This window comes from Vulpes vulpes, chromosome 8 (assembly GCF_048418805.1).
Source record: "Vulpes vulpes isolate BD-2025 chromosome 8, VulVul3, whole genome shotgun sequence".
Lineage (NCBI taxonomy): Eukaryota > Metazoa > Chordata > Mammalia > Carnivora > Canidae > Vulpes > Vulpes vulpes.
In genome coordinates, this window is record NC_132787.1 from 77,093,741 (window position 1) to 77,120,881 (window position 27,141).

At 50.2% G+C, this 27,141-nt stretch overlaps 2 protein-coding genes across 8 annotated transcripts; one reads left to right on the plus strand and one right to left on the minus strand.

Annotated features, from left to right (window-relative positions):
- The first annotated feature begins 4,873 nt into the window (after positions 1 to 4,873).
- On the plus strand, positions 4,874 to 13,628 carry LOC112916622 (oxaloacetate tautomerase FAHD2A, mitochondrial). 2 transcript variants are annotated; one of them, XM_025994323.2, is made up of 9 exons: positions 4,880 to 5,067; positions 5,762 to 5,871; positions 7,697 to 7,944; positions 9,072 to 9,288; positions 11,673 to 11,732; positions 11,926 to 12,088; positions 13,021 to 13,129; positions 13,235 to 13,322; positions 13,438 to 13,628. In XM_025994323.2, exons 3-9 carry the CDS (start codon positions 7,703 to 7,705, stop codon positions 13,498 to 13,500), a joined length of 942 nt encoding a protein of 313 aa, XP_025850108.1. In that variant the 5' UTR covers positions 4,880 to 5,067; positions 5,762 to 5,871; positions 7,697 to 7,702; the 3' UTR covers positions 13,501 to 13,628. The 2 variants fall into 2 exon arrangements, with proteins under 2 accessions (XP_025850107.1, XP_025850108.1); XM_025994322.2 differs by lacking the exon at positions 5,762 to 5,871 and having other exon boundaries at positions 4,874 to 5,067.
- Positions 13,629 to 13,810: 182 nt separating this feature from the next.
- Positions 13,811 to 27,099, minus strand: GPAT2 (glycerol-3-phosphate acyltransferase 2, mitochondrial). Of its 6 annotated transcripts, none has more exons than XM_025994321.2 (22): positions 26,959 to 27,099; positions 24,189 to 24,316; positions 23,945 to 24,058; positions 23,193 to 23,266; positions 22,659 to 22,763; positions 22,287 to 22,415; positions 19,702 to 19,801; positions 19,180 to 19,313; positions 18,763 to 18,862; positions 18,454 to 18,666; positions 18,023 to 18,142; positions 17,756 to 17,838; positions 17,289 to 17,407; positions 16,510 to 16,580; positions 16,164 to 16,422; positions 15,926 to 16,074; positions 15,659 to 15,736; positions 15,039 to 15,170; positions 14,835 to 14,955; positions 14,681 to 14,746; positions 14,385 to 14,440; positions 13,811 to 14,083 (listed from the first exon to the last, which is right to left on the minus strand). In XM_025994321.2, the coding sequence occupies exons 2-22, from the start codon at positions 24,249 to 24,251 to the stop codon at positions 13,967 to 13,969; spliced, it is 2,403 nt and encodes an 800-aa protein (XP_025850106.1). In that variant the 5' UTR covers positions 24,252 to 24,316; positions 26,959 to 27,099; the 3' UTR covers positions 13,811 to 13,966. The 6 variants fall into 6 exon arrangements, with proteins under 6 accessions (XP_025850106.1, XP_072623278.1, XP_072623275.1 ...); XM_072767177.1 differs by having other exon boundaries at positions 19,180 to 19,280; positions 26,959 to 27,087; XM_072767174.1 differs by having other exon boundaries at positions 19,180 to 19,316; positions 26,959 to 27,061.
- Between the last annotated feature and the right edge of the window lie 42 nt (positions 27,100 to 27,141).

A 27,141-nucleotide genomic window follows, 5' to 3' on the forward strand; every position in this document is an offset into this window, starting at 1 on the left:
CTTAAAAAAAGATTTTTTCTTTCACTTGTGTGAAAGACCAAAACCCCCATCTGTCACCCCTAGCAACCATTAATCTGTTCTCCATCTCTGTAATTTTGAGATGTTCTATAAATGGTATCATACAGAATGTGACCTTTTGAGATTGGCCTTTTTCACTCAGCATAATCCCCTTGAGATCTATGCAAGTTATTGTGGATATCCAAAGTTGTTTCCTTTTTATTGTTCACGGTATGGATGTACCCACATTTTGTTTAGCCAGTCACCTATTGTAAAACATTTTGGTTGTTTCCATAGTTTTAGCCATTACAAATAGAACTGCTATGAACAATCATGTATAGGTTTTCATTTCTCTGGGATAAATGCCCAGGATTACAGTTTCTGGGCCATATGGTAAATGCATGTTTAGTTTTTAAGAAACAGCCAAACTGTATTCTGGAGTGTCTATAGCATTTGACATTCCCATCAGCAAGATATAAGAGATCCAGTTATCTGCATCCTTTCTAGCATTTGCTATTGCCACTATTTTTTTAAATTGTTCTAATAATTGTTCAGTGAAGGCTCATTGTGGTCTTAATTTGCATCCCCCTGATCTCTATAGAGATGTTGAACATCTTTTCATGTGATCATATGCCATCTGTTTAGTTTCTTCAGTGAAACATCTCTTCGTGTCTATCCATTTTGTAATTAGATTGTTTTTATAATCTCTGTTGATTTTTCAGGGTTTTTCTTTTTCTTTTTTTTAACTGAAGTGTAGTTGACTTTATTTTACATTAGTTTCGGGTATACAACCTAGTGATTAGACAAGTCTGTATGCTGTGGCAGTTTTTACGTATCCTAGATACGAGTTCTTTGTCAGATATACAGTTTGCAGATATTTTTCTTTGCCTGCAGTTTGTTCTTTCATCCTCTTAACATCCTTTTGCAGAGCAAAAGTTTTCAATTATGATGAAGTCTACTACTTGGTGTTTTTTTCCCCTGTATTATGCTTTTTGGGGTAATATCTAAGAACCTTTCACTAAGCCATATGTCTCAAAGATTTTCCCCTATATTTTCTTCTAAAAACTTGATAACTTTACATTTTAAATTTAACTCTGTGGTCCATGGGACCCCTGGGTGGCTCAGCGGTTGGGCGGCTGCCTTAGGCTCAGGTTGTGATCCCAGGACCTGGGATCGAGTCACACTTCGGGGTCCTGTGAGGAGCCTGCTTCTCCCTCTGCCTGTGTCTCTGCCTCTCTCTCTCTGTGTGTATCTCTCATGAATAAATAAATGAATCTTTAAAAATAAATAAATCTGTGATCCATTTTAAGTTAAATTTTGTATAAGATATGAAATTTGAGTCAATGTTCATTTTTAAAGAGATGGATGTCCAGTTGTTCAGCACCATTTCTTGCAAAGACTATCTTTCCTCCATTGAATTGCTTTTGTATCTTTCTCAAAAACCAGATGAGCATATTTCTGTGGGTCCATTTATGAGTTCTTTTTTCTGTTCCATTGATCTGTCTGTTCCTCTGCTAATACCACATAATTTTGATTAGAGTAACTACATGATAAGTCTTGAAATCAGGTTGACTGATTATTCTCACTTTATTATTCTTTTGCAAAATTGTTTTTTTTAAGTTTTGGGGTTTTTTTTGAGGATTTTATTTATTTATTCATGAAAGAGAAAGAGAGAGAGAGGCAGAGACATAGGCTGAGGGAGAAGCAGGCTCCCTTCAAGGAGCCCGATGCAGGACTCAATCCCAGATCCCAGGATCACGCCCTGGGCCAAAGGCTGATGCTCAACACTGAGCCACCCAGGCATCCCTGCAAAAGTGTTTATTCTAATTCCTTTGCCTTTCAATGCAAATTTTAGAATAGTCTTGCTAAAAATCTATGGGACATAGGTAGGAATGTATTAAACCTGTATATCAGTTTGTGGAGAATTAACATCTTCACTATGTTAAGCCTTCCAATCTATGAACATGGTATGTGTCTCATTATTTTGATCTTTTATTTCTTTAAGATTTTATTTATTTATTTATGAGACACACACACACGCACACACACACAGAGGCAGAGACACAGGGAGAGGGAGAAGCAAGCTCCATGCAGGGAGCCTAATGTGAGACTCGATCCAGGGACTCCAGGATCATGCCCTGGGCCAAAGGCAGGCGCTAAACCGGTGAGCCACCCAGGGATCCCTGATCTTTTATTTCTTTTATCAGTGCTTTATAGTTTTTAGCATACAGGTCCTACAAATGTTTTGTTAGATTTGCACCTAAGTATTTATTTTTGAGCAAATAATACTATATTTTTTAATTTCAGGATGCACATTTTCATTGCTAGTATATAGAAGTACAGTTGATCTTGTACTCTGTGGCCTTCTTGAATTCACATATTATTCCCAGGAGGTTTTCCCTCCACTATGAATTTTCTATGAAGACAACCATTTCATTTGCAAATAGAGATAGTTTCTTTCTTATTTTCCAATCTTTATGCTTTTTTCCCCCTTTCATTGCCTTATTACACTAGCTAGAATTTCCAGTACTGTGATAATTCAGAGTGGTAGCAGGATGCCTAGGTGGCTCAGTCCATAGGTGTCTAACTCTTGATTTCAGCTCAGGTCATGATCTCAGGGTCTTGAGATGGAGTCCCAAGACAGGCTCTGCGCTCAGCAAGGAGTCTGCTTGAGTTTCTCTCTCTCCCTCTGCCCTTTCACTTACTTGTGCTAAACATACATACATACATACTTAAAAAAAAAAAAAGATTGGTAGGAATGAGAATTCTCTCTTTGTTCCCAATTTTAGGGGGAAATTCAATTTTTCACCATTACCTATGATGTTAACTGTAGGCTTTTTGTTAGATATTCCTTATTAGAATAAGGAATTCTCTGAGAGTATTTGTCATGAATGGGTGTTGAATTCTGTCAAATTTTTCTACATTAATATGACTTTGTGATTTTTTTTAGCTTATTAACATGGTGGATCTATTGAGTAATTTTTAAATATTGAACATGCCTTGCATTCCTGGAATAAACCCTATTTGATCATGGCAGAGAATTTTCTTTCTATATTGCTGAATTATATTTGCTAATATTTTGTTAGGGACTTTTGCATCTGCATTCATGGGAAATATTGGTTTGTAGTTTCCTTTTTCTTTTTTGGTACTGTCTTTGTTTTCTGATATTGGGTAATACTAGCTTCATAAAATGAATTGAGACATGTTCCTTCCTATTTTCTGAAATAGATTATGTAGAATTGGTGTGCATTCTTTAAACATTTGGTAGAATTCTCCAATGAAACAGTCTGGGACCGAATGTTTCTTTTTTAGGAGTTTTAAGTTGCAAATTCAATTTGCTTAATAGATACGGTGCTATCCAAATTATCTCTTTCATTTTGGGTGAATTGTGATGGGCTGTATTTCAAGGAACTGATCCATTTCATTGAGGTTGTCAAATTTATGTATGTAGATTTGTTCATAGTATCCTCTTACTATCTTTCTGATGATGTCTTTCTTGTCCAGAAGCAGAAGTCCTCTCCTTGGCATTTGGAAGGTGTGGTCCCAAACCTTTGCCTAAGTTATGTATTCCCCTGTCGCCCTGTCTCCCTGATCCTTACATGATGGGTCTCCTGACTGGGGTTTATGCCAGGCTCTCTCTACCACAGTCTTCCTGATCAGATTTACCCTCATTTCTATCCATATGCAGACCTCTTCCTTCAAGCTAGACTAGAACCCTAAGTTCCTAGACCTGTGTCTCCACCTGCCTACCCTGCAGTGCTCCCTTGAATGTGTTACAGGCACATTAAATACAGCCCATCCAAAACTGAGTTCACCATCCTCTCCCCAGATCTGCTGCCCCTCTAGAACCCTAGTCTCCACGAATGGCAGTACCATTTACTGGCCAGAGACCTAGGAATTGGCCTTGGACCTCCTCCCCCTTTCACACCTACTTCTTGTCATCATCATTGAGGGCTGTCAGTTCTACACTGTAAACATCTCTGGATTCTTACCATCTTTGCTACACACCAAGCCACCCACCTGCACCATTGCTGTCACCTGCATCACTCTTATCCGGACACTTTGCCTTGGAAGAGTAGTCAGAGCAAAAGTTCTCAAATGCACATCTAACCACGGCACACCCCGTGAGGTCTCCTGTGTACTTAGATAAGGCTCAGACTCCCTTTCTTGGGACAAGTAAAGCCCTGGATGATCTGGCCCATGGTTAAGTCTTAGGCATCTTGCCCTGATCCCTTTGTAAGTCTCCCTAAGCCAGCGGCCCACAACCCTACTGGATTGTAACTGCCTGTTTAATTAAACAGCATGTGCACTAGAATGCCTGTTCTTTGATTCTGGAGGTTATGCTTCCCACTCTCCTGCCCTAGGCCCAACACAGTGTATGTGAAGATAAGGCTGCTTGGAAATGGGAGTAAAGGTTGCACTTGGGGTCAAAATCGCTGGTTCCACTACTCACACTCCTCGTGCCACCTTGAGCAAAGCACTTCCGCCTCGGGTTTCCCATATGTAGAATGGGTGCAATCATTCTTCCTCTTTTCAGTGATATAATCAGAAAACAAATATTCGTCGCTGTGAACCAGGACGCCGTAATTTGGTCTCCTCCACCACCTTTTCCCAACAATCTAAATGGTGCCTGGCCCGAAGCAGGACCCAACGCAGGTGGCCGCAGATTTTCAGGAAGCTCTCGCTGTCAGATCGCTGCAGGTGCAGGGAGCCTCAAGTGTCCGGGAATTTTGCCTCAGGCAAAGGTTGGCCCCACAGGCACCAGCTCCGCCCAGACGTCTGAGGAAACCCCAGAGAGACCAGCTGCCCTCTGGCGCGAGGCCCGCCCCCTCCCTGACTCGGCTTCCGGGCAGGATGAGGCGCCCTGCTATTGGCTGTTGCTCTCTGACGTCACCAGGGAGCGCCCGCCTGTGCGAAAGTGTCGGAGCAGCCGCCGCGCGCGCTGCGCTCGCAGATCCCTGGGCGGAGTCGCGGTGCAGGTGTGCAGGCGCCTGCTGACCTTTGCCCCCAACCCCGTGAGCCCAAACCCGACAGCTCAGGGCGCTTGGCAAGACCGGCCGCCGCGGCCAGGTAGGTTGGGGGTGTGGGCCAGGCCGGGTCTCAGCCTCCCTCCAGGTCTGCCGCTGAGGTGGGCACGGGCTCCGGATCCTGGGCCGCTGCAGATTACAGGGACCGGGTGGGCCCTCGTGAGGTCCCGCTGAGCGCCGGGGACTGAGCTGGGGGACTGGTGCAGGGGGCCGAGCAAACGTGGTGGAACGTGCCGCCCCTTGTCTCTCAGACTGCGAGGCTTGTGTGTTTCTGCCTGGAATCTCCGCCTCTTTGCCTAAGGACCCTTTTCTAAGAGTTGAATTGAGCTCGTGCTCTGTTGCACGGTGGTAATTACCGCAAAAGCACCAGAGCCACTTTCTAATTCGTACTTTGGCAGATGATTTCTTTAAGCTTCATTCCTGCTTCTGTAAAATGGGACGTTGTACCAGAGAGGATTGCTATCGGGCAGAATGAGAACCTGACCGTACCTGTCATGTAGGAAGGGCATAGTCCGTGGGGCCCGGGGTAATCTCGGAGAGCAGGTGACCAGCCTTATCCCTGAAGCAGCAGCCAGCCTGTGACCACGTTTTCCCCGGCTGACAGTAGACAAGGTGTCCATGGGCCTCTAGATGTGTTGGAGGTCCAACCCCCACCACCTCTTGAATACTTTAGCCCAAGCCAAGAATTTCAGTGTCACCTGCACTTGGATTCAAGTCCCGGCTCTTTTCTCTCCTAGGGAACTTGGACAAATCCCTTCATCTTTCTAAGCCTGTTTTTTTCATCTGAAGTGGGGCTAACAGTACCTACCTTCCACAATTGTCAAGAGAATCTAATCAGGCATCGTAGGTAAAGCACTTAAAATAAGACCTGGCATTCATTGAGAGCAGTAACTATTTCATCAGTGTGTGGAGTGTCTGCATGCATTTTGGTTTTAACCGATTTTTTTGACAGCATGGTTGTATAAGACAGGAGGGTGGAAATTTCAAAGCTCCTGGTTTTCTGGTTGAACTCCTTGGCCACTGCAGTGGTCAGATCAGTGACCTGGGTCTAATGAGTCTTTAACTGAACATGGCAAGTTGAACCATCAGGTGAGGACCAGGAATCTGGGACTACCTCCACGTGCCTGAGCATAAAGGGTTACTTTTTAAAGCAAGACCATGCAGGGCAGGGACTGTTTGGAATGAAGGACAAACTTAGAAACAAGAGGGATGCTTGGGTGGCTCAGTGGTGGAGTATCTGCCTTTGGCTCCTGGGATCAAGTCCTGTATCGGGCTCCCTGCAGGGAGCCTGCTTCTCCCTCTGCCTATGTCTCTGCCTCTCTGTGTGTCTCTCATGAATAAATAAATAAAATCTTTAAAAAAAAAACAAGAGAATGGGGTTTGTCTTTGAGTAAAGCCTATAACTCAAAACAGGACCTGAGCCCTGTTGATACCTTCTAAGTGATTTGAGAAGGGAAGACACAGCCATGTTGACAATCACCAAGCTTTCCTAAGTAGTGAAAAGTCAATGCAGACTTCTCACACTTGCTCATTCAGCAGAGTGTAGTATAAGGCCTTCTGTGTGCCGGGTACAGTGCTGGGCACTGTGGACTCAGCAGTGAAAGAGACAGATGTAGTCCCAGAACCCAGAGAGGAGACAGCCCAGTGATGCTATCAGGCTTATAGGTCCTGCTCTTTGTCTACAGCCTCTTCCCTCAGGTAGCCTGAACTTCAGCAGGAGAAACTAAATAATTACTGTCTGGAGAGGTTTGTGCGGGCTGCTTCTAGAAGGCTACGTAGGATAGCCTGGTAGGGGTTTGGACTTGGTAATGTGAGCAGTAGAAAGCATTTTCAGTAGAGGGGTAATAGGATCAAACTGGCATTTTTATGCCAGTGGGGGTGCCTGGGTGGCTCAGTTGGTTAAGCGTCTGCCTTTGCCTCAGGTCATGATCTCAAGGTCCTGGGATCAGCCCTGCATCGGGATCCCTGCTCAGCAGGGATTGTACTTCTTCCTCTCCCTCTGCTCCTCCCCCTGCCCACGCACACATGCATTCTCTCTCTCAAATAAAATCTCAAATAGATAAATAATAGATAAATGCATGCATGCATGCCTATGAAAGCTGTGAAGCCAGTTTCACCAGTGGTCACTTGTCCATGCAGGGCCCTACTCTTAGCTAATTTCTAGTCCTGCGTATTTTAGCTCAGCACAACACAACTTCCTGGGAGAAACTAGACAAAGGCAGGATACTTTATCTTCACAGCAGCAGTCCCAGTTGTTGGGTCTTACTTACGACATCAGTTGTTCACATCAGTCTCTCCTGAGAGCAGGATGGCAGAGCCGAGGGTGTCTGATCTCTAGTTTGCCCAGTGCCTTGGTGGTGCCAGGTACAGTGTAAGCCTTCAGAAAGCACTGGTTGAAGGAATGCTGGAATCCCTGCCATCTAGATTAATGCCTGGCATGAAGTAGTCCTCTAGAAATGTTTCATTCCACACATTGAATTGAGCAAAAAATCACATTATAAAGTGTAACAGGGTGAAACAACTAATAAATGTGGACCACTTCCAGGAGTGTGCCGTGTCAGGCAGGGATGGCTGATGAGGCCAAAGGGCTTGGGCTGCAGCTCAGAGAACTATGGATCCTGCTGGTGGTTTCAGTGTCCTCTGTCCCCTAGGACCCATGTTTTTCTTCATAGGTTCTGATGCTGGTCTCCTGTAGAAAGTTGCTCACAACTCTGCTGCAGGCGCAGAAGTGGCCCTTTCAACCCTCCAGAAATATGAGACTGGTACAGTTCCAAGCACCCCACCTGTTGGGACCTCACCTGGGCTTGGAGTCAGGGAATGGCGGGGGGGTCATCAATCTCAACACCTTTGACCCCACACTGCCCAAGACGATGATGGAGTTCCTGGAGCAGGGAGAGGCTACTCTCTCAGTGGCAAGAAGGTAAATCAGCAGGCAGCATAGCCCTACAATGGCTGCCGTGCTACCCCTCCCCCTTCCCACCCCTATTCCTGCCCTGGGAAATAACCACTCTTTTGCAAGTGAGGAGGGTAACCCTACCTTTCCTTTCTCACCTATTCTTTTAGTGAAGAGCCTTAGAAATCTTGTATGACATCCTCAGGCCCAGGGATGGTGATTAACTATCTCAATGCCACACGTTCAGTGATGGAGCCAGAACTCTCTCCTTTGTCACACTGCCTTCCCTAGGGGATTAAGTTCCTGTCTACCTGAGGAGTCTGGGACCTGGGCTCCCAGGAGGCATCTTGGGAAGCTTGAGGGAGTCTTTGAACGCTTGGCTCCTTAGAGGAGAGAGGACTGCAAAGAGATGTTCTTAAAGGTGGTTCTTGGGTTTGGGCTAGATTAGGTAGGGACTTCCCTCAAGCCAGGAGCTGTATGGAATCTGATAAACAGTAAATTAAGAACCAATTTAGTTATTATTTTTACATATTAAACTGGTAAAAATACAAATGTTTTAACAGCGCAATGTTGGTAACAAGTATGTTTCCTATATTGTCATGGTCACGAAAGATTGGAAACTACTTCCATGTCCCTCATCAGGTAATTGGGTGTATCTGTACTGTGCAAGGTATACACAGTCATATCAAAAAAGGGGAAAGCTGTATACTGTTCTGCAGATATCTCCCAAAAATATAAATTTTTAAAAGATGTATTTAGCGTACTGTCATTTGTGTAAAAAAAAGCACAGGAGGAGAAGAGTATATATAGAGAGCAAACATGAAGAGCTCCATAGGACATAGTAGCTGTGTCCAAGGATGGAGAAGGGTAACTAGGAGAAGGGGTGGAAGAGAGGGCTTTCCAATCCCCTTACATGACATGTATTACCTAATGGGAGAAAGGAAATCAACACTGTGCTGATAACAGTGATCTGATATCAAAGGATAATAGCTGGGTTTGATTTGCATACTGATTGTGATGGTTGATAGATCTAGAAGATATATTTATTTGAAAAAGCAAAACTTGCAGCTGCAGTAGTACCTACCACCTCAGCATGCCCAAGCGTTGCCGGCCTGTTCCTAATCAGTCCTTCTCTTCTGCTCTGGTCTCTGCAGAGCTTTGGCTGCCCAGTTGCCAGTCCTACCACGGTCAGAGGTGACCTTCCTGGCCCCAGTCACACGGCCAGACAAGGTGGTATGTGTGGGAATGAATTATGTAGACCACTGCAAAGAGCAGAATGTTCCTGTGCCAAAGGAGCCTATCATCTTCAGCAAGTTTGCCAGCTCCATCGTGGGGCCCTATGATGAGGTCATCCTCCCACCAGAGAGCCAGGTCAGTGCCTCCTAATAGGCCCCCTGAGTCAAGGGCCCAGCATAGGGGGCTTAGCACTCAGCATCCAGCCTAAAGGAGCTACCTGTTGCTTAGTAGTGCATTCAGCAGAAACTACAGGGGATTATTCAGTGTAAGGCTGGTCTCAGGTAAAAAAAAAAAAAAAAAAAAAGAGAGAGAGAGATCAACATATTGCAAAAATATACCTTATTTTTTTTCAAAAATTCCGCATGCAGCTTCTAAGAATAAGTACAATGTCCTATGTGACATGTCCTAATAACCACTATCACCACTAAGAAAATTAACATGAATAATACCTAATATGTAGTCTAATTGGGAATATTCCCAGTGTCCGCAAAGATGACTTTTTTGCTTGTTGAACCAGGATCTTTCAAGGCCACGCAGTGTACTTGGTTATGTCTCTTTAGTGCTTTTAGTCTGGAACAGGGATCACAGACTTTTTCAAAGGGTCAATCAGTAAATAATAGACTGTGAATGCCACAGAGTGTCTGTTGCAACAACTCATCTTTGCCCCTGTCATGTGAAAGCAGCTGTGGTTGATACATAAATGAGTGAACATGGCTGTGTTCCAGAAAAACTATTTGTAAAAGGACCCAGCTAGCTGGATCTGGCCCATGGGCCATAGTTTACTGACTTCTGATATCAAACAATCCCCCTGCCCTTTTCTTTCATGCCACTGACTTGGAAGAATCCTGGCAGGTTGTTTTTAGCATATCCACACTCTGTTTCCTCATGATTAGATTTAGGTTAGACATTTTTGTCAAGAATTCTACACAGGTGTTAGTTCACTTGGGCTGCTGGAACAAAATACCACAGACTAGGGGCTTTTATTTTTTATTTACTTTTTTTTTTTTTTTTTTTTTTTTTTGACTAGGGGCTTTTAAACCACAGAAATTTATTTCTGGAGGCTGGGAATACAGGATCAGGTGCCGATACATTTGGTGCTTGTTGAGAGCTGACTTCCTGGTTCATAGGTGACTGTGTTTTTGCGGTTTTCTCACATGGAAGCTCTCTGGGATCTCTTTTATAAGGACATTTAACCCTATTCATTAGGGCTTTGCCTTCATCACCTAGTCACTTCCCAAAGGCTCTGCCTCCTAGTATCATCACATTGGGGGTTGGGCTTCAAGATTTTGGGGGTAGGGGTATATGCAGTCTGAAGCACCAGATGTGCACTGCACCCCATTGGGAGGCTTATGTCAGATGGTCCTAAAGTTTGGTCACTTGGCTTATTTGACATTCACTAGATCTCTTCATGGGAAAGGTGCATTTCACTGTGATAATTAATAAACAGCCTACAGGGTGGGAAGCTGAGACCCTGTGACTACCTTTTGCCCCACAGCGTTTCATCCAGGAGCCTCACCTGAATCTATTATTGTATTGGGGGTTAGAAAAAGGCTTTTTTCTTTTTTTTAAATCATGCTGCCTTCTACTATTAGCTGGCATTCTGTGAAGGAAAGCTTCCTCCCTTCTTTCTTTACTCCTTTCCCCTTAGTAGCACTGTGTATTCCTGATTTTCATTTTTATCCAATATGTTGTAGTCCATCATTTATATTCCTTTTTATACTTAAATGGTCTCAATTTGGCCAGTGGTTGGCTTCAAGTTGGTCCCAGGCCTGTCACTTTTTGGGTACTTCCTTGCTTTCTGGCCAAGATATTCCAGGCTCATCTTGTACCATCTTGGACCTGGGATTAGCCATTTCTGCCAAGGAACCTAGTTCTGTACAGCAGGGAGCAATGCTAGAGACCAGGTGTCAGGTGTGCTCAGAGCAATTCTGCTTGTTACCATTAGAAAGAGCAGGCAGTTTCAAAGGCTAAGTTGTATCTATCTTATAGTTGCATTTTGCTGATTATGGGAAAGGCTAAGCATGGTTTCCTTTTTCTGTGGCTGTGCCCATTTAAGTGAGTTAATACCTGAAAGCACTTAGGATGCTATTGGCACACAGTAAGGTTAGCTATTACTTGGTATTCATTCTTTTTTGAAAGCATCAAGTGACTTGTAAATTCAGTGCCCAGACTCGTGTTGTCTTTTTTTAATTTATAATCTCTACATTCAATATGGGGTTCAAACTCACAACCCCAAGATCAGGAGTCACATGCTGTACCAACTGAGCCAGCCAGGCGTCCCTCATGTTGCCTTCCATCTGTAGTCACAGTGGGGAGCTGTGCTGCCTGCCACTGCCCACGTTTTTTGGTCTACAAGCCACACTTCCCCCTCTCGTTCCTACATCTGGCTCATGGTAATGACAACTGTGGGCCCACAGCCAACCACACTGTTGAGAGACCTAGGCCCTGAAGCACAGTGTGCAGCCCCTCAGCATGAGCCCCCCACAGAGCCAGGCAGTTCACTGCTCCTTTCTCTATAGGAGGTGGACTGGGAGGTGGAGCTGGCTGTGGTCATTGGAAAGAAAGGCAAGCGTATCAAGGTAAGGTGGAAGAGGCACCAGCTGTCTCTGGCATTGGGAAACGGTCAGCACCTACCTGCTCCCTGACTGCCTTGTTCCTTACCTGTCTTTGGCTAGTTCTGGCAACTAACATGGGATGAAGGCTTTATTATGGGGATTGATATCACCATGATGCTCTAACTTCCAATCTGGCCAAATCCCCTGTCTCCTAAAGGCCACAGATGCCATGGCACATGTGGCCGGCTTCACTGTGGCTCACGATGTAAGTGCTCGTGACTGGCAAATGAGACGCAACGGAAAGCAGTGGCTGCTGGGAAAAACCTTTGACACCTTCTGCCCCCTGGGCCCTGCCTTGGTGACCAAGGACAGTATAGCAGGTAGGTCTTGGATAGCCCACATGGGGACTCTTCCTGCTCTTGCGTGGATATGTCGGAGTAAACGAAAAGCCACACGCAGGAAATTGGAGGTGGCATTGCACAGGCCTCCTTCCATGTTCCTCACCCTAGAGGTGGTATAACTTCCTCTAGCTGCCACTATCCATGAGCATCTTTAAGTTGGAAAGAAGCAGAAGTTGGCTGTTGAGCATTGGAAAATGGCTGTCAAAAGCCGGTGCCTTTTCCCCAGTAAGGGAGAGGTGAGAGCACAACAGGACCCCCACAGCAAGTGTTACCAGGGTAGCGCCAGTTCTAGTGGTGCTACCACTAGAAGCAAGGGCACAGTGAGTCCGGAGGAAGGCCCATGATTAAGAGGGCAGAGCACAGCCATTTGTGTGGGGGCACGTCCATACAGTCCAGCTTTACACCACCCCATGCAGACAACATCAGTAAAGTGAACTTGTGTTTGGCTGCTCTGAGGGGTCGGGGGTAAGCGTATAAAGCGAAAAAGATGAAAGTGCTCATTAGTCTGGACACTGGTAGAAGTAAGCAGTCCCTTGCTCCCCTGCCGTCAGGTGCAGGAGGCGTCAGTGCCCCTGCCTGGGTGGTTACCCTGCTGCAGTTGACAGCCTCTGCTGGGGATAGAGGAGAGTCTGGGCCATCCCCTTCTTAACCCACCCAGCTGACCACTGGCAGATGCTCTGCTAGATGATGGATGCATGAGGACCTGAGAAGGCCAATGTCCATACAGAAAGTTCCAGAGTATGGAGTGCTGACTGGGCATAAAATGCCAGGAACACATGCAGGGAGACAAAGCAGACAGACCTTTCACCTGGCCAGTCACAAAGCCACCCTGTGCATTTGCTTTCTGAGTAAAGGGAGGGGTTTGAGGGAAAACAAGGAAAACCTCAAGGTGGTGCTTTTACACTTTTCAGATCCACACAACTTAAAGATCTGCTGCCGAGTGAATGGGGAGGTGGTCCAGAGCAGCAATACCAACCAGATGGTATTTAAGACGGAAGAGCTGATAGCTTGGGTCTCCCAGTAAGTGGGATGGAGCTCTATTCCACACACCCACCTGAGGCTGAGCCTCCCAGCCCTGGCTCTGGCCACCGCAGTCCTTGGTCTCACCTGCCTCTTTTGCCCCAGGTTCGTCACTCTTTACCCAGGGGATGTCATCCTGACTGGGACCCCCCCAGGTGTTGGTGTATTCAGGAAACCTCCAGTTTTTCTCAAGGTAGGTTGATTAAAGGCTGGAAGGGAACAAAGACCCAGAATTCCAGGCAGGCTTGAGAAATCCACGCCTGTGTGAGGCCAAAGGACTAACATACTCCTGGCCTGCTCTGTTCCAGAAGGGCGATGAAGTTCAGTGTGAAATTGAAGAACTAGGCATCATCATCAACAAGGTTGTGTGATGACTCTCCCAGAGGCCCTGGACTTAACAGGTGGGACATCCATTCCCACACAGTGTCAGCTGCCTCTTCCAGGCAGAGGGAGAGGAAGCTGGCTTTCCTTGTCAATAAAATTCTCAGCCAAAGCAGCAGCTTGGCTTCTGCTATAGTTTGTCATCTTTTAGGGTTTCAGGGAATAAGACTGGGCACTCTCACAGGGTGGGAAAGGAGAGAGTAGATAACCCAAAAAAGACACTCCTGGGCTTGGGAATAAGACTTGTCCGGTCCCTTTGTTTAACACACCAAAGGATGGAAAATGCAAGAGACAGCAAGGGACAATGAAGCACAAAAGATTTTATAGTTCAGGTAAGGGTATGCACCGCACCACCACCACCACCACCACCCCCAGCCCCAGTCTGTCTTCTGGGTCCAGGACACAGCCATGTTCTGGGGCTGAGAAGTCTCAGCATAGGCTCCACCCCGCACAGTTCTAGCTACAGATGAACTGCCGGATGAACTGTTCCAGCTTCTCCTGATTTTCCCGGCTGGTGAATGTAGGGGAAAGGTAGAGCATGGGGCCTGCAGGGCTGGGTGTCTGCTGTAGCACCTGGGCCACAAGGGAAGGGCTGTGAGTGCTCATCATGGGGACTGTGCCTGTCTCCAGCAAACTGCAGAGACACCTCAGGACCCTTAGGCCTTAGTGTTTGAGTGCAAGAAACTCGAGAGTAGGATTAGACAGTGGTTTAAGAGACTATGAGGGCCAGGAAAACTGTCCTACCTTCAACTGCCACCACCAAACCTATTCTTGGGAGACACTAGGTAACCAGCAGGGTGGGCACAGCTAGGCTGCTCTGGGCAGCTCTATCAGGGTATAGGGATAGGAGGATGGTGAGACTGGCTCCTCTTACCCCCAGGTCTCTGAAGGTCCAGATAGCACTGATAGCAAGATTTGGGTCTGCACACTCTGGAAGGAAGAAAGAAGTAAAAGCTTTAGGGAGAAGCTGGGAACCACTGGGCCCAGGCTTCTCCTGTGCTGAAAGGAGGAGCTAGTCAAGGATAGGGCTCAGACTAGATGTGAGGACCCTCTCTACTGTACAACCCTCCTTCCTGGAGTTGCGTGATGTCATTGCCCAGCAGGGGGCAGCAGCCACCGGCAAACCCTTCCCTGCCTCTGGGGAGCCTGGGCTGGCTACTTGGAACTCACCAAAGAACCCTTCCTCCTGGGCATTGGCCTGTAAGAACTGCAAGAGCTGCTCGGTGTAGCCCAACTCTGTGGGAGAGAGAAGACGTAGGCCTGGGGCCCCAACCCTGTGCTGTCAGCCTCCCCATGTAGCTGGCTAGGGAAGCATGGGCCCTACCCGTATCAGGCAGCTGTCCCTGGTGGAGGAAAGTAGCAGCCTGTGCAAAGGCCTTGAGCAGCGGGCTAAGCAGGCGGCAGAGGAAAAGGAAGAAGTCAGGGCAGCGTGACTGCTGACTGAGCTGGAGGGGGACAGACCAGAGTGAGGGCAGCTCCCAACAGGGCTGCCTGCCCCCCAGCCCCAACATGGCTTCTCCCAACTTACCCTGAAGTACCGGCCCTCAGCTTCCTCGAAGTCATCACTGTCACTATCAGTAAAGTCCCCACTCGGTTTCCACAGCAGCTTTGCACTTAAACGCTGCCGCCCTGTGTCACAAGCTGGCCGGGAGCCCGGGGTCTGGGGGCCGTGGGAGCCATTGGTCCCTGACAGGTTCAGCCCTGAGCCCCCTACTTCCCTAAACCAGGTACATGGCAGACCAGGCATGCAGAGGTGAGAACAAACCAGCAAAGGCAGACCTAGGGAGCCCAAAAGGATCCCCAGGGCCATGCCAGACCACAGCACCTGCTGAGACAACTTGCAGGGTGAGAAGAGGTGTGCACTGACCCTCAAGGGCCACAGCTCTGTGGACAAGAACTGGGCAGGGCAGGAGGCATGCAGAGAACCCCAGAGGTACAAGTGTCCAGGCCTGTCCTAATCAGACAGATGTGACAAAGCCCAAGGCAACGGCGGCAGAGGCAGGACCTAGGCCTCCCTGCTTGCTGGGCCAGGGGCACGCCCTCCCCACAGCATGCTGGGGTAGGAGGAGTCTGGGGCATTTGTCACTAGGGGTGGGAGCAGGTGGCCAAGCCCCACACTGGGGCTTTGTCTCCAGCTGCCCTGCCTACCTCCTCAGCAACCAGGAGCCCACACTGGATGAGACGGTCCAGCACTTCCTGACAGTAGCAGTAGGAAGACTGGCAGGGCTGAGGAGAAAAGCATTCGTGTGGCCTCAGGAGAACCAAATGATGGGCAGGAGCCTGGCCAGAAGCAGGGCAAGGGAGACCGACCAACATAGGAGGACCTAGGGGGAGGGACTGGGCAGGCACGGGCCCCTCTCGTCAACCAAGATGGGGAGGCCCAAGACCATGCAGGGCTGGGGGGAGAGACCTGACCTGCAGCAGCAGCAGGTCCTGTGGCAGCAAGTGCAGCAACAGGAGGATCTGGCGGTACAGCTCGTTCTGGCTCAGTAGCTCAATGCCCTGTAGCTCCCAGGGCCCCTCAGGTGGTACTCTGCCTGCCAGCAGCCCGCGAACAGCACAGGCTAGGGAAGGAAAGGGCCGGGCAAAAGGGCGGAAGCCAGTTGCCTCATCCCTATGCACATCCCACCCAGCCCAAGCCCTAGGGACTCACCACCCACAGCCTCACTCAGGAAGGCAGGCAACAGCTCCGCGCTCAGGCGTGCCAGGTGTGTGAGACCTGGGCCCAGCCGAGGAACTACCAGCAAGTCCCCCTGCTGGACGTGCAGCAGGGCCACATGTGCCTGTAGCAGGCTCAGTGTGTGTTGCACAAGGCACCGCAACTGCCCTGAGAAGCCCACGTCAAAGCCACGCAGCAGCGTCTCCTCTGTCAGCCAGGAGAACTCCCCTAGGAGCTGTGACAGGAACACACCCTGGGGGGTGGAGGGGGCAGGGCAGTGCAGGAGTTGAACAGGATGCTCACACCCCTCCCGCAGCCTCCTACCATTCCCGTTCCCTACCTTCTGGTGCTTGAAGAGCAGCAGTGTAGCCATGATGGCCGTGCTCATTACTGCCGAGCTTGTCACGCTGGCTGGGACGGGGAATGGGAAATGCTGGTCAGGGCCTAAAGGCCAGTGGTCTAGTCCCTTCACACCGCCCCAGCAAGTCTTCCTAGTCAAGAGCATTCCTCCCACAGCCCCCTGGCAGCAGCCACACCCCACACATACAACTCCACCCCAGGTAAGGGGAGAGAAGGCCTGGTCCTCAAGTGCCACACTTCCTGTGGAAAACCAACGTTTATCAAATACACGCTGGGAGCTCTGGGATCTTCCTTCCTCTCACAGGCCCACTCACCAACCCAGTCTGCCACAGAAGAGGCACTGAATAGTAATAAAATTGGTAATACAGTTCTGGGTACAGAGGGTGCTCTTAAGTCCCTTACGTACATAATTCTGTGCAGCTGACATCACCTTCATTTACAACTAAGGAGACAAGACTCTGGTGAAGTGATGAGCCCAAGGCAGAGCCAGGTATGGCTCATTCAGCCATCTACCCCCTACACAGTGCACCCTCCACAGCCTAGCCAACCTGTGTGCATTTAGTGGCTCCCTCAGGTTGTCCCTGGCTTCCCTGCTCCCCGAGAGCAGAGCGGGTTCCACTCCTCTTCACATGTCCCAAGTGGGCCACACAGGAGTGCACGTGCAGAAAACCATTGGAAATGGAGGGGCCCAAAGACTCGCCGACCCAGTAGAGCAACTGCTCAGGAGCCTTCTCTAAAAGGTCCAGACCTAGCCCTCACCATTCAGGACATGACGGCTCAGCCTCCTGACCAGGAGCTGGTCCTCTTCCTTAAGTGCCAGAAGGAGCCCAGTTGCTGGAGTCCAGTCTTGTTCTTTCTCAGTGTCTGGGACAACAGTACTGGGATAGAGACATAGATCACAGGATAAACAGACCAAACTTAAAAGCAGTTATGGGGAAGCCCAGAGCTTTCTCAAAGGTGAATGTGTTTCCCCATCCCCACTCCCAAGGCAAGAGGTGGCTCCGGTAACTCTAACCCTTTCCAGGTCTGTGTGCCATCTCCCACGGTCAGATTATAGGCAAGGAGGGGTGCCTGGCTCTGTCTAGATGACCCATGGATATCTGGAGAGGGAAGGCTGGAGCTGGTGATGTGTTTGTGGGTATGGGGGAAGGGGGTGCCAGCTCACAAGCTGGGGCCGAAGGGCTGCCTGCCTTGCCCCCGAGACTCATACACTCCCCTGCCCCTACCATTGGCCCAGCACGATGGGCTGCAGCAGCTGCTCCAGGGTCTGCCTGCTGCCCCAGCAGCTTCTGGCGTTGATGGTGTATTCCTGTCCAGGACAAGGCTTTTAGGTGGCCTGCCCTGGCCCACTAGGAAACCTGCACATGGCCCACCTGAGATAGGCAAGGCTATCCCTGCAGAGGCTGAGGGCCAGGCCACCAGAAGCCCTGGGACACCACTGTGTGGCACCAGTACCCCAGGTAATCCCAAGCCTTGCCCAGCAGGCTGCATACCTGTAGGGAGAAGGGCTGTGCCAGATGCACACGGACACAGACCCTGGGGCTGTGGCCCCAGCTTCGTAGGCTCCGCAGGACAGCTAGAGCTCCTGTCCACAACCCCAGTGGGGCCAAGGCCTGCAGAGAGGGAGACGTTGAGTGAGCAAACTGCCTGGGGGAACTGTTTTCTGCTCCGCTTTATTTGGGCCCCCAACTGGTACATGATCATGACCTCTGCAAGCTCATTTTCTCATCCATGAAACAGGAGAAATCCCTCTCTCTCTTTTGAAGATGAAATGACCAGATAACTATCATAGCATTAGCAAGTGCCACAGGATGATGACTGGAGAATTCCTTTGCACTGTCCCCTTAATTCTAACCCTAAGAGGAGACGGCCAGAGGACACAATAATGTGTCTACTTGGGGGAGTCACCAGGGGCCGAACTCACATGGAATACATCACAGGGTGCATCTGGAACCAGGTCATAGGTGATGGCCACTGGCACTAGCATGGCATCTGGGACGACACCCACCTGGACAGCCTGTACTACCAGTCCCAGCCAGGTCTGGCCCAGGGCTGATAGCCGAGGCCCCTGGGCCCCAGGCAGCTCCTCCAGGAATATGAGCAAGGGCTGCCTGGTGACCAACAGCTGCTCTATAGCCTGGAAGGGGGTTGGGAGAGGCAGGTATCAAGGCCAGAACAGCAACAAGCCCCTGTATCCTGGTCTGGCCCCACTGGTACCACTGGGGGCACTTACGGCATGGACGACAGCCCTTGCAAGGACCCCCTCAGAGCTGTCCAAAGTGAGGTTGGCCTCTGGGGGCAAGAAAAGCCCCCCAAGCTTCTTTAGCAGAGCTCTGTGGGGTATAAGGCAAAGCTTGATGAGAGATGGGGCTCAGGAGATGGGACCAGGCAGGAGGCTAGTAAGAGCCTCGGCCCACCATGGCCAGCCTGGGTCCTGCCTGAACACCCTGAAGCCAGGCATGACCCTAGGGCTCATAGCTGACCCCGTCTGAGCCCCATAGGCTGAGATGGCTGAGAGTTGGGAGCAGAGAGGCCAAGAAGAGGGCCTCTGGGAAGCTCCTGCCAGCACCACCTCCATACACATCCCCACCCACTCTTGCCCCAGGTTAGGGACTTCACCTCTATACGTGTAGGAGCACCAGGCTTTTACCTGAGGGCAGGGGAGCAGGTGCGGGGGTCCCAAGCCACTCGGAGCACACCCAGGCCTTGGGAGAACAGCACAAAGGGCAGCAGGATCCCATCCAGGAGTGACTTGTGGGTAGAGAGGAAGACAAGCGGCAAGCCCTGCTTGGGGAGAGCCAGAGGGAAGTGCCAATCCGCCCCCACCCTGAAGATCCAGGAAGCTGAAACCCAGCACCTCCAGACCCAGGGCAGCCCCAGAGGGAGGAAGGGTTCAGCTGAGCAGTTCTTTCTCTGAGCACATTTCCCAAAAGTAGAGGAGTTCTGTCAACAACTTTTAAGGTAATGCACTGATGTAATGGTTGTTAAGACCATGATGAAAAGACGTTAGAGGAAGCCCCATGGGAGCAAGACCGTGAGACACGACGAGAAGGTCGTCAAAGAGCAGTGGATTTTTCCCACCAGCTGATGGGGCTGGTCCTAACTTAGGGCTTGAACTAGCCTCTGCTCCTCTGTTCCCGCCATCCCCATCCCAAAGGAGGGCGGGCCTTACTGCCTGGGCGGCCTTGTGGACCATCTTCATCTGGCCCTTGTGGAGCTGCACGTTCAGGAAGACACAGTTCAGGAACCGCAGCAGTGCCCAGCTGAACAGCCTGGAGAGTGACACCCAGTCTGAGGTGTGTCAGGGCCACACCCACAGAGCAGGGCCCTTGGCACCTCAAGAGGCTACCCAGCACTCCTGGAGGCAAATGCTGTTACCATCTCCACTTTATGGAAGAAGGAAGTGAGGCTTCTACAGAAGCTGCCGAATAGCAGAGAAAGCTAAGAAGTGGTGATATGGAGATTAGAAGGGAGGCCTGACACCAAAGCCCACACCTGTGAGATGCAGTTACTTTCCCAAGACCTCATGGTGCAACTACCTCAAATCAGCTTCAGAGCATCTTCCTGCCTCCATTTACCCCAAAAGAAATTAGAGGACCAAGACTCCCTTCAGGCATAACCTTGCCTGGTCTTTGAAAAATGCTGGGAAAGATGAAATACAAAAAGGAGGGATTTAGTGATTCTTAAAAAAAGGATAACTGAAAGGACCAAGTCTCTGATGAGGCATTCCCCAGAGGCCTGATGAGGGGGACTGGTGAAGAGAGAAGCATAGATGCAAGCAGCACAGAGATGTGGTGGACAAGCAGCATGCTCTAACCAATGGCTTCTACTTCTCCATGAAGCATGAGATGGGGGCATCAGTTGACAGCAGGTAAATGTGAGGAGGAGTAGTCTGGATCAGTCTTGGCAGATGCTATGTGCCTCTTTGAAAATCTCAAAGGAAACATTCGGCTGCTTAGGTACAGAGAGGCAGGTAGGTGGGTTCAAACAAAACCAGTGACTCCTTTGCAAGGGCATTATCATCATGATGAGCCCTGGAATCAAAGCAAGGTCAAGAGAGAATAAACAAGAGGAGGGGTAATGGCTGGTATAAAGGTGGTCAGGTCAAGGGACTGGAAGTCTCAGCAAAGTCCAAGAATTGTCACATGGAGGAGCTGGTCAAAGTTCCCGACCTCTACTTCATGTCCTAACTAAGCAGTTGACCTCTGAGCACCTTCAAGATAGCTGAGCCCACCATGCAGCCCTGTGCCTTCTTTCCCTCAGTGACTCATTCATCTCTTGGTTTTATTTATTTATTTTTTTAAAGATTTTATTTATTTATTCATGAGACACACACAGAGGGAGAGAGAGACACAGGCACAGGCAGAGGGAGAAGCAGGCTCCACGCAGGCAGCCCGACGTGGGACTCAATCCCCTGTCTCCAGGATCACGCCCTTGGCTGAAGGTGGCGCTAAACCGATGAGCCGCCCGGGGTACCCTATCTCTTGGTTTTAAACATCATCTACATGCCAAAGCTTTGCAAATCTATGTTCCTAGCCCCAACCTCTTCTGAGCTTCAGACTCAAAAGCAACTGCCTCTTCAGTGTCTCCACCAGCATGTCAGGTATCTGAAACTTTTTATGTCCAAAACATCCTTTGTGGGCCAAACTCACTCCTCCCCAAGATTGCCCCCTCCATCCACACCACCAGGTCCTCTACCAGAAACCTGGCTCTCCCGTGATTTCTCCCTTTTCCCCTCATTGCCCCCAACCTCACCCTTCCATCCATCAGTGAGTCCTGTGAATTTCACATTGGTCTTTGAATCATTTTTCCTACCCCTACTGTCACCACCCCATGCCTCATCATGGCATCTTACCTGGACTAACAGCTTCCCAGACAGTCTTCTGTTCACTACTCTTGATCCTGATTAATCTTGTTAGCATTTCCTGCTTAAAACCTTTCCATTGGTTTTCACTGCACTTAGAAATCAAATCCAAACTTCCTAAATGGTCCTGTATGTCTTGTCCCTTCTACCTCTCAATTTCGTCTCCAACAGCTCTCTCCCTCACTCGCCAGCTTCCAACCACAGCTTCTTGAGAAAACCTGGCCCTTTTCCTATGTCCATAGCTCATGCTAGTCCCTCTAGTAGGATTCTTCCCTCCACCCTTGCCCCCTCAAGGTTGGCTCCTTCCCCCTTTTGTCCCTTACAAGTCTCTTCCTTGCCCACTACTATTTTCAATCTTAGCCCTTGTTCTGTCCTTCTTGCAGCGATGTTTACCCTGTCTTGTGCATACTTCCATTCTCCAGAACAGTACCCTGCATCTAAGAGGAGCTCAGACCTGTGTCAGATGAGTGCAGGAGGGAGCATGGGGGCTTATAAGATGGGGGAACCAGCCACTGCATCTCTCTCCACAGGAACCTGATCTGGGGAGAGGAAAAAGGATGGAGAGGGAACTGGAGTCTGGGCCACAAACAGGGGCTCCTAGGGTGACTCCCAAGACCCTCTTCCCAGGATAGACAACACCAGGCCAGCAATGGTGAGAACCTGGGCTGAAAGCTGGCTCAGTTCAAAGCCTCACCCAATACCTGACTGGTCCCATCCAGAAGCCAGCTGTCCTTGAAAGATCTCACAATGTCCAGATCAGGGGCTCCCTCTGGTAAGCATATCATCCAACTTCCCAAGAGAGGAGTGCAATCTTTCCCCAAACCTAGCCAACACCCACTCTTTAGAAGGGCAGATGCCCCAGCCCAGAGAAGAGTGCTCCTCAACACAGTTACCTGAGCAGGAAGGGGCAGAGTGGAGCCTGGAGATGACCCAGGATGCGCTGTACCTCTTTCTTCGCAAGGCCTGGCACCTGGCCTTCCCCAGCCCCTGCTGGGACCCTCCCTGAGATGACATTCTGCACCCTGTGGTGTGAGGGGGAGTGGTATCAGGCTGGGACAGGCCTAAGTTCTCCCAGATAACTTCCCTTAGCACCACAGCATCCCCAGAGCACAGACTCCAGTATTTATCCTCCATCTTTAAGGAGGGGTCCTGGGCAAAGTTAACACTCTAGAATACAGCCCTCTAAACCACCCCCACCTGGAGTGCTAGTCATCCTTTCGAGGGTCTCAGAAGTGCCAGCCAGACTCCAATCCCTGCTTCCTCACCCAGTGTTTTCAATGATCTTCTGTGGGGCATCCCGACAGGGCGGTATGTGCTGCTCCAGTGACCATAAGAAATAGCAGAGCCTCCGAACCAGCCAGCCCCGAAACCTGGACACAGAGCAGGAAGGGTGGTGATCTTTCAGAGGGCCTATTATACCCCATTAGGGTCTACAGCAGGTATTCCACCAGGAAGGGATCACACCCGAGTCCCACGGCCTGGGAACACCTAAGTTTGGCTTATCACAGAGCAGGAAGCAGCAGTACTTGCCCATCTGTGTCCCATTGCCTCCCCTCTCCCTAGTGAGTGGGATACAGGTTTAGGGCCTAACACACAGTGGGCAATCCATAAATGCTCACAGAAGAAATTGCAGGAGAGCTCCAAGCTTGCCTCTCCCCACCTGTGGGTATGGAGCAGAGGGCAGGGCCCCTTCTTTTTCCACCAAAGGAAAAAATAATGACACCACAAAACAGGGCCCCAGCAGCCCTGCACCCAAGGACCCTGCCCACCACCCTCCCCTACCTCCCAGCTCTGACTACCTGGTGTTCTCCTCCTTCACCAGGATCACATTGCAGAAGCCTAGATCCATTATGCTTCTGTGGAAGAGGGACTCCTGCATGAGAGGGGCCAGGGACAGCATGTACTTAGGGGCCATCACAAACCAACACAGGAAAGCCCTTGCTCTATATTCTGTAGGCTTTACCTGATGGAGTATGGAATATACCAGGAGACAAAATTACAGCACAGCATTTCACTTCTCAGATCCTGAGACTCACTCAGGAGAAAGGGTCTCATATAGTCAAAATAGAAGTGCTGCATGCTCTACAGAACACCCTCTTGGAGAATAGCATATAATCTCTAAGAGTTTCTTTTGTTAAGAGCAGAGAACATGTAGCCCGGATCTGTACCAGGACCCTGGGGCTCCTTGACACCAGTGCATGGTATGGATGCATGAGGTCTTCAAGCATGTTGAGTGCTATATGACTTTAAGTGGGCAGTGTCCCCAGAACTGAACAAGACTCATGCAGGCCTGGCCAGACTCTAGCCCTCTGGCCATGCCCTATCTCCTCTCTTTGTACTTCCCCACCCAACTCTCGCAGGCCTGGAAGGCAGCCCAGACCAACAACACAACCAACACCAGTGCATCCAGTCCCCTGAAAGAGGAGAGACAAGAGCAGAGGCATGGGTAGAGGAGAGCTAAACATAAAGGAAGCTGCTTCCCAGAGCCGTGGCTCCCATAGTCAAGCTTCCCCAAGTTTCCCTGGTGAGGCCCAGTCCTACCATCACTCACCCAGCTCTTGGGAGTGCAGGTCTGGCAGCAGCGACCCACAAAGGGGCGATATTTCCCCAGAAATGGGGTAACAGTCTCCAGCTTCATCCCAAAGCCTGAGGACCACAAACTGGTCTGGAAAAGGGCCACAGGAAGAAATTAGAGGACTCAAAATCCCTGGAAAAAGAAGGCAGCTCCAGAAGTGAGGGGACATATGAGGTAAGATGAGAGGACAGAATATTGGGAATAGGAGGGGCCACCCTACCTCCTGGGTGTTCTGGGTGTTCCTCTGCTGGGTTTGAAGTCTGGCCTCCAACATGGTATCCATGGGGGCCTATAACATCTGGGAACTAGCCACTTCTGCCTCCCTCTCTCTCTCCACAGGAACCTGACCTGGAGAGGAAGAAGGATAGAGTGGGAACTGGAGTTTGGGCCACAACAGAAGTTCTTAGAGTGGCCCTCCCGACCACCCTCCCACCCCCAGGAAAAACAGACAACATCCTAGCCAGCAGTGGTGAGAAGCTGGGCTGGAAGCTGCAGGGAACCTGGCTCAGATCAAAGCCCCACCCCATATCCAACAGGTCCCACAAAGGAACCAAAAGGTCTGTGTCCAGATCAGGGACGCCCTCAGGCTAACATGAAGAGTATCAGCTGTCTTATCATCAACAGCCCCCCTACCATCTCAAAGCACAGATGGGAGCTGTAATGGAGACTGAGAACACAGTCTCCATTATGTGCACAGGGAAAGAACAAGGCTGGATTGGCAGGAAGGAGGCATCAGACTGCAAAGAGGAACAGGACTGTTGCCATAGGGCCACCAGGTCCTCCTCAGCGGCTCTTCTCTCTTGTACCACAAAGAGAGCACTTGATCCATCCGATCGTTACAGGAGTGTAGGCACAAGGTACAAGGCGGGGGATGCTTGGAGAGTCAGAACACAGAGAAATGCCATATAGGTATCTCATCAGCTCCTCCTTTCCACCACAATATTCCCCTGAACTAACAACATCTTCCAAGAAACATCACTGAACCCCTCCCAGCCTAGAAACTGTGGATACTAAAAAACCCCTCTATCCTGAGTCCTCACCATGTCCCTGATGGGTGGGATGATCCAATTATTTATGTTACCCCATCCCACAATGCACATCCATGGGGAAGTGCCTTCTTCCCTCTTCCTTCCCCACCATCCCACCAAATTCTGTCCTGGGTGTTCTTGGTGGCTCTATATGGCTCTAAATCCATGATGCCTCTGGATTGCTGTCTAGTTTTTTCCTCTTCCTTGGTTCCCCTAGCCCAGGCTTGCTGGGCAAGAAGCCTCCTCCAGTACCAAGGTTTCATTTCCTCATATCATCTGAAAGTCTCCTGGGGGCAAGAGCTGCAGTGGACACATCTCCATATGCACAGGGATCAGCCCTGCACAGAGAAGGGATCCAGGAAGTGCTAGATGAGACTGTAACTTCTTCTCCCAGAATTCCTCTGGTCTCTGCCTCTCCCCAGTTAGCACAGTTTAGAACTATGAAGCCAATAGGTAGGAGGATCGATATTCCTCAGTGCACAAGCTCTGCTAGACTCATTCCAAATGCACTTCCTACTTTGAAAAACATTCTCACAGCCCCACTCACAGACATTTGGCACAGGGAGTCCCCAAGCCAGGCTGCAATTTGAGGGGCTCTACCTATTTTGCAAAGGAGGAGGTCTGCTCCCCAGCCTCAGACCATCTCCATTCTCAAAATCAAATCCCATTAGATCTGTGCTAACCCTAAAGGGGTAACATAAAAGACAAAGCAAGAGGTAACTCCCATTTACCAAGTCAACTCAGCTTAGAAGCTCTAGAGGTCAGTTCTGGAATAGATCTAATGTTCAAGTCCCCAAAATGGGGATGCCTATTAGTTTGTAGCTCCTGCCTGGACACCTCCACGGCAGAGGTGGTAAAATGGCATCCCAAGGGCCAAATATAGCTCATAGGTGTATTTTCTTTGGCCATAAAACATTCTAAAACTTGATGATTTAACCTCAACATTTAAGTGTAGTAAACTTGTGAGCAGCCCTGGTGGCTAAGCGGTTTGGCGCCGCCTTGGCCCAGGGCGTACTCCTGGAGACCCGAAATCGAGTCCTGCGTCGGGCTCCCTGCATGGAGCCTGCTTCTCCCTCTGCCTGTGCCTGTGCCTCTCTCTCTCTCTCTCATGAATAAATAAAATCTAAAAAAAGAAAAAGAAAGAAACTAGTAAACTTGTTTTACTAGAAAAGGGGGTTTCTAGCTGCTGTTATTATTTTAAAAATCGAAACCCTTGGGGATCCCTGGATGACTCAGCGGTTTGGCGCCTAAGGCCCAGGGCGTGACCCTGGAGACCCGGGATCGGGTTCATGTAGAGCTCCCTGCATGGAGCCTGTTTCTCCCTCGGCCTGTGTTTCCGCTTCTCTCTCGGTCTCTCATGAATGAATGAATAAACAAACAAACCGAACCTCCAAACCTGAGACCTGGCATCCCTGGCTTGCACCCCGCAGGGCCTGGGCTGGCTGGAGCCCCGCAGCGTCACGTGCCTTCCCATTTGCCAACATCACCCACACCTGCCGCCTGGCCCGGGCGCGCAGCACAGTCTGCGGCCCTTCATCGAGAGATAACACCCAAATCTGGTCGCTGTTCGGAATGACTGTTCCCTACAGAGAACCACGGCTCGAACATGGCGCGCCCGGGGAGGGGGAGGGGAGAGGGAGGAGGGCTCAGAACTACAGCCTCTCACCAGACCCCTGGCAGGGTTCCCCGAGCTGCCCCAAGACAGAAGGAAGGGCGCCTGCGTCCGAGGCGGGGTCGAACGTCGGACCTGGCGCCTCCCCTCGGTCTGCGCTGACCGGAGGCCGCTGGCGGACCCCACAGAGGGACGCATTAGTCGGCAGGCCCTGCAAGGTCGGCCCTCCGTCCAACTCTTGCCAACCCCAGAAAGGTCGTCCGGGCGGGCTCCCAAAGCGGGAAGGCCCCTGGACCGCCCTAGGCCCGGTCCGACCGGGCCCAGCGCGGGAGCAACCCCACGGCTCTCACCTCACGCCCGCCGCCAACTCCCGCCAAAGCAGCCGGCCCGCGAGGCAGCCGGAAAGCACAGCCTGCCCGGCTCCGCGTTCCCGGCTGAAAGCCAGCCCCGCTTAGCCAATTGGGACGCGCGCCGGGCTCGAAGCCCCGCCCCTGGCGTCCGCACCACCGCGCCAAGCTGTGCACGGCGTGGCC

Coding starts and splice junctions, on each gene's coding strand:
- LOC112916622 (XM_025994322.2), top strand. CDS start 7,703: ATGCTGGTCTCCTGTAGAAAGTTGCTCACAACTCTGCTGCAGGCGCAG. Junction 9,289..11,672: donor TCCTCCCACCAGAGAGCCAG/GTCAGTGCCTCC, acceptor CTTTCTCTATAG/GAGGTGGACTGGGAGGTGGA. Junction 11,733..11,925: donor AGAAAGGCAAGCGTATCAAG/GTAAGGTGGAAG, acceptor TGTCTCCTAAAG/GCCACAGATGCCATGGCACA.
- GPAT2 (XM_072767174.1), bottom strand. CDS start 24,251: ATGGATACCATGTTGGAGGCCAGACTTCAAACCCAGCAGAGGAACACC. Junction 14,747..14,834: donor GGGACAGCTGCCTGATACGG/GTAGGGCCCATG, acceptor TCTCTCCCACAG/AGTTGGGCTACACCGAGCAG. Junction 14,441..14,680: donor CCAGGAGGAAGGGTTCTTTG/GTGAGTTCCAAG, acceptor TCTTCCTTCCAG/AGTGTGCAGACCCAAATCTT.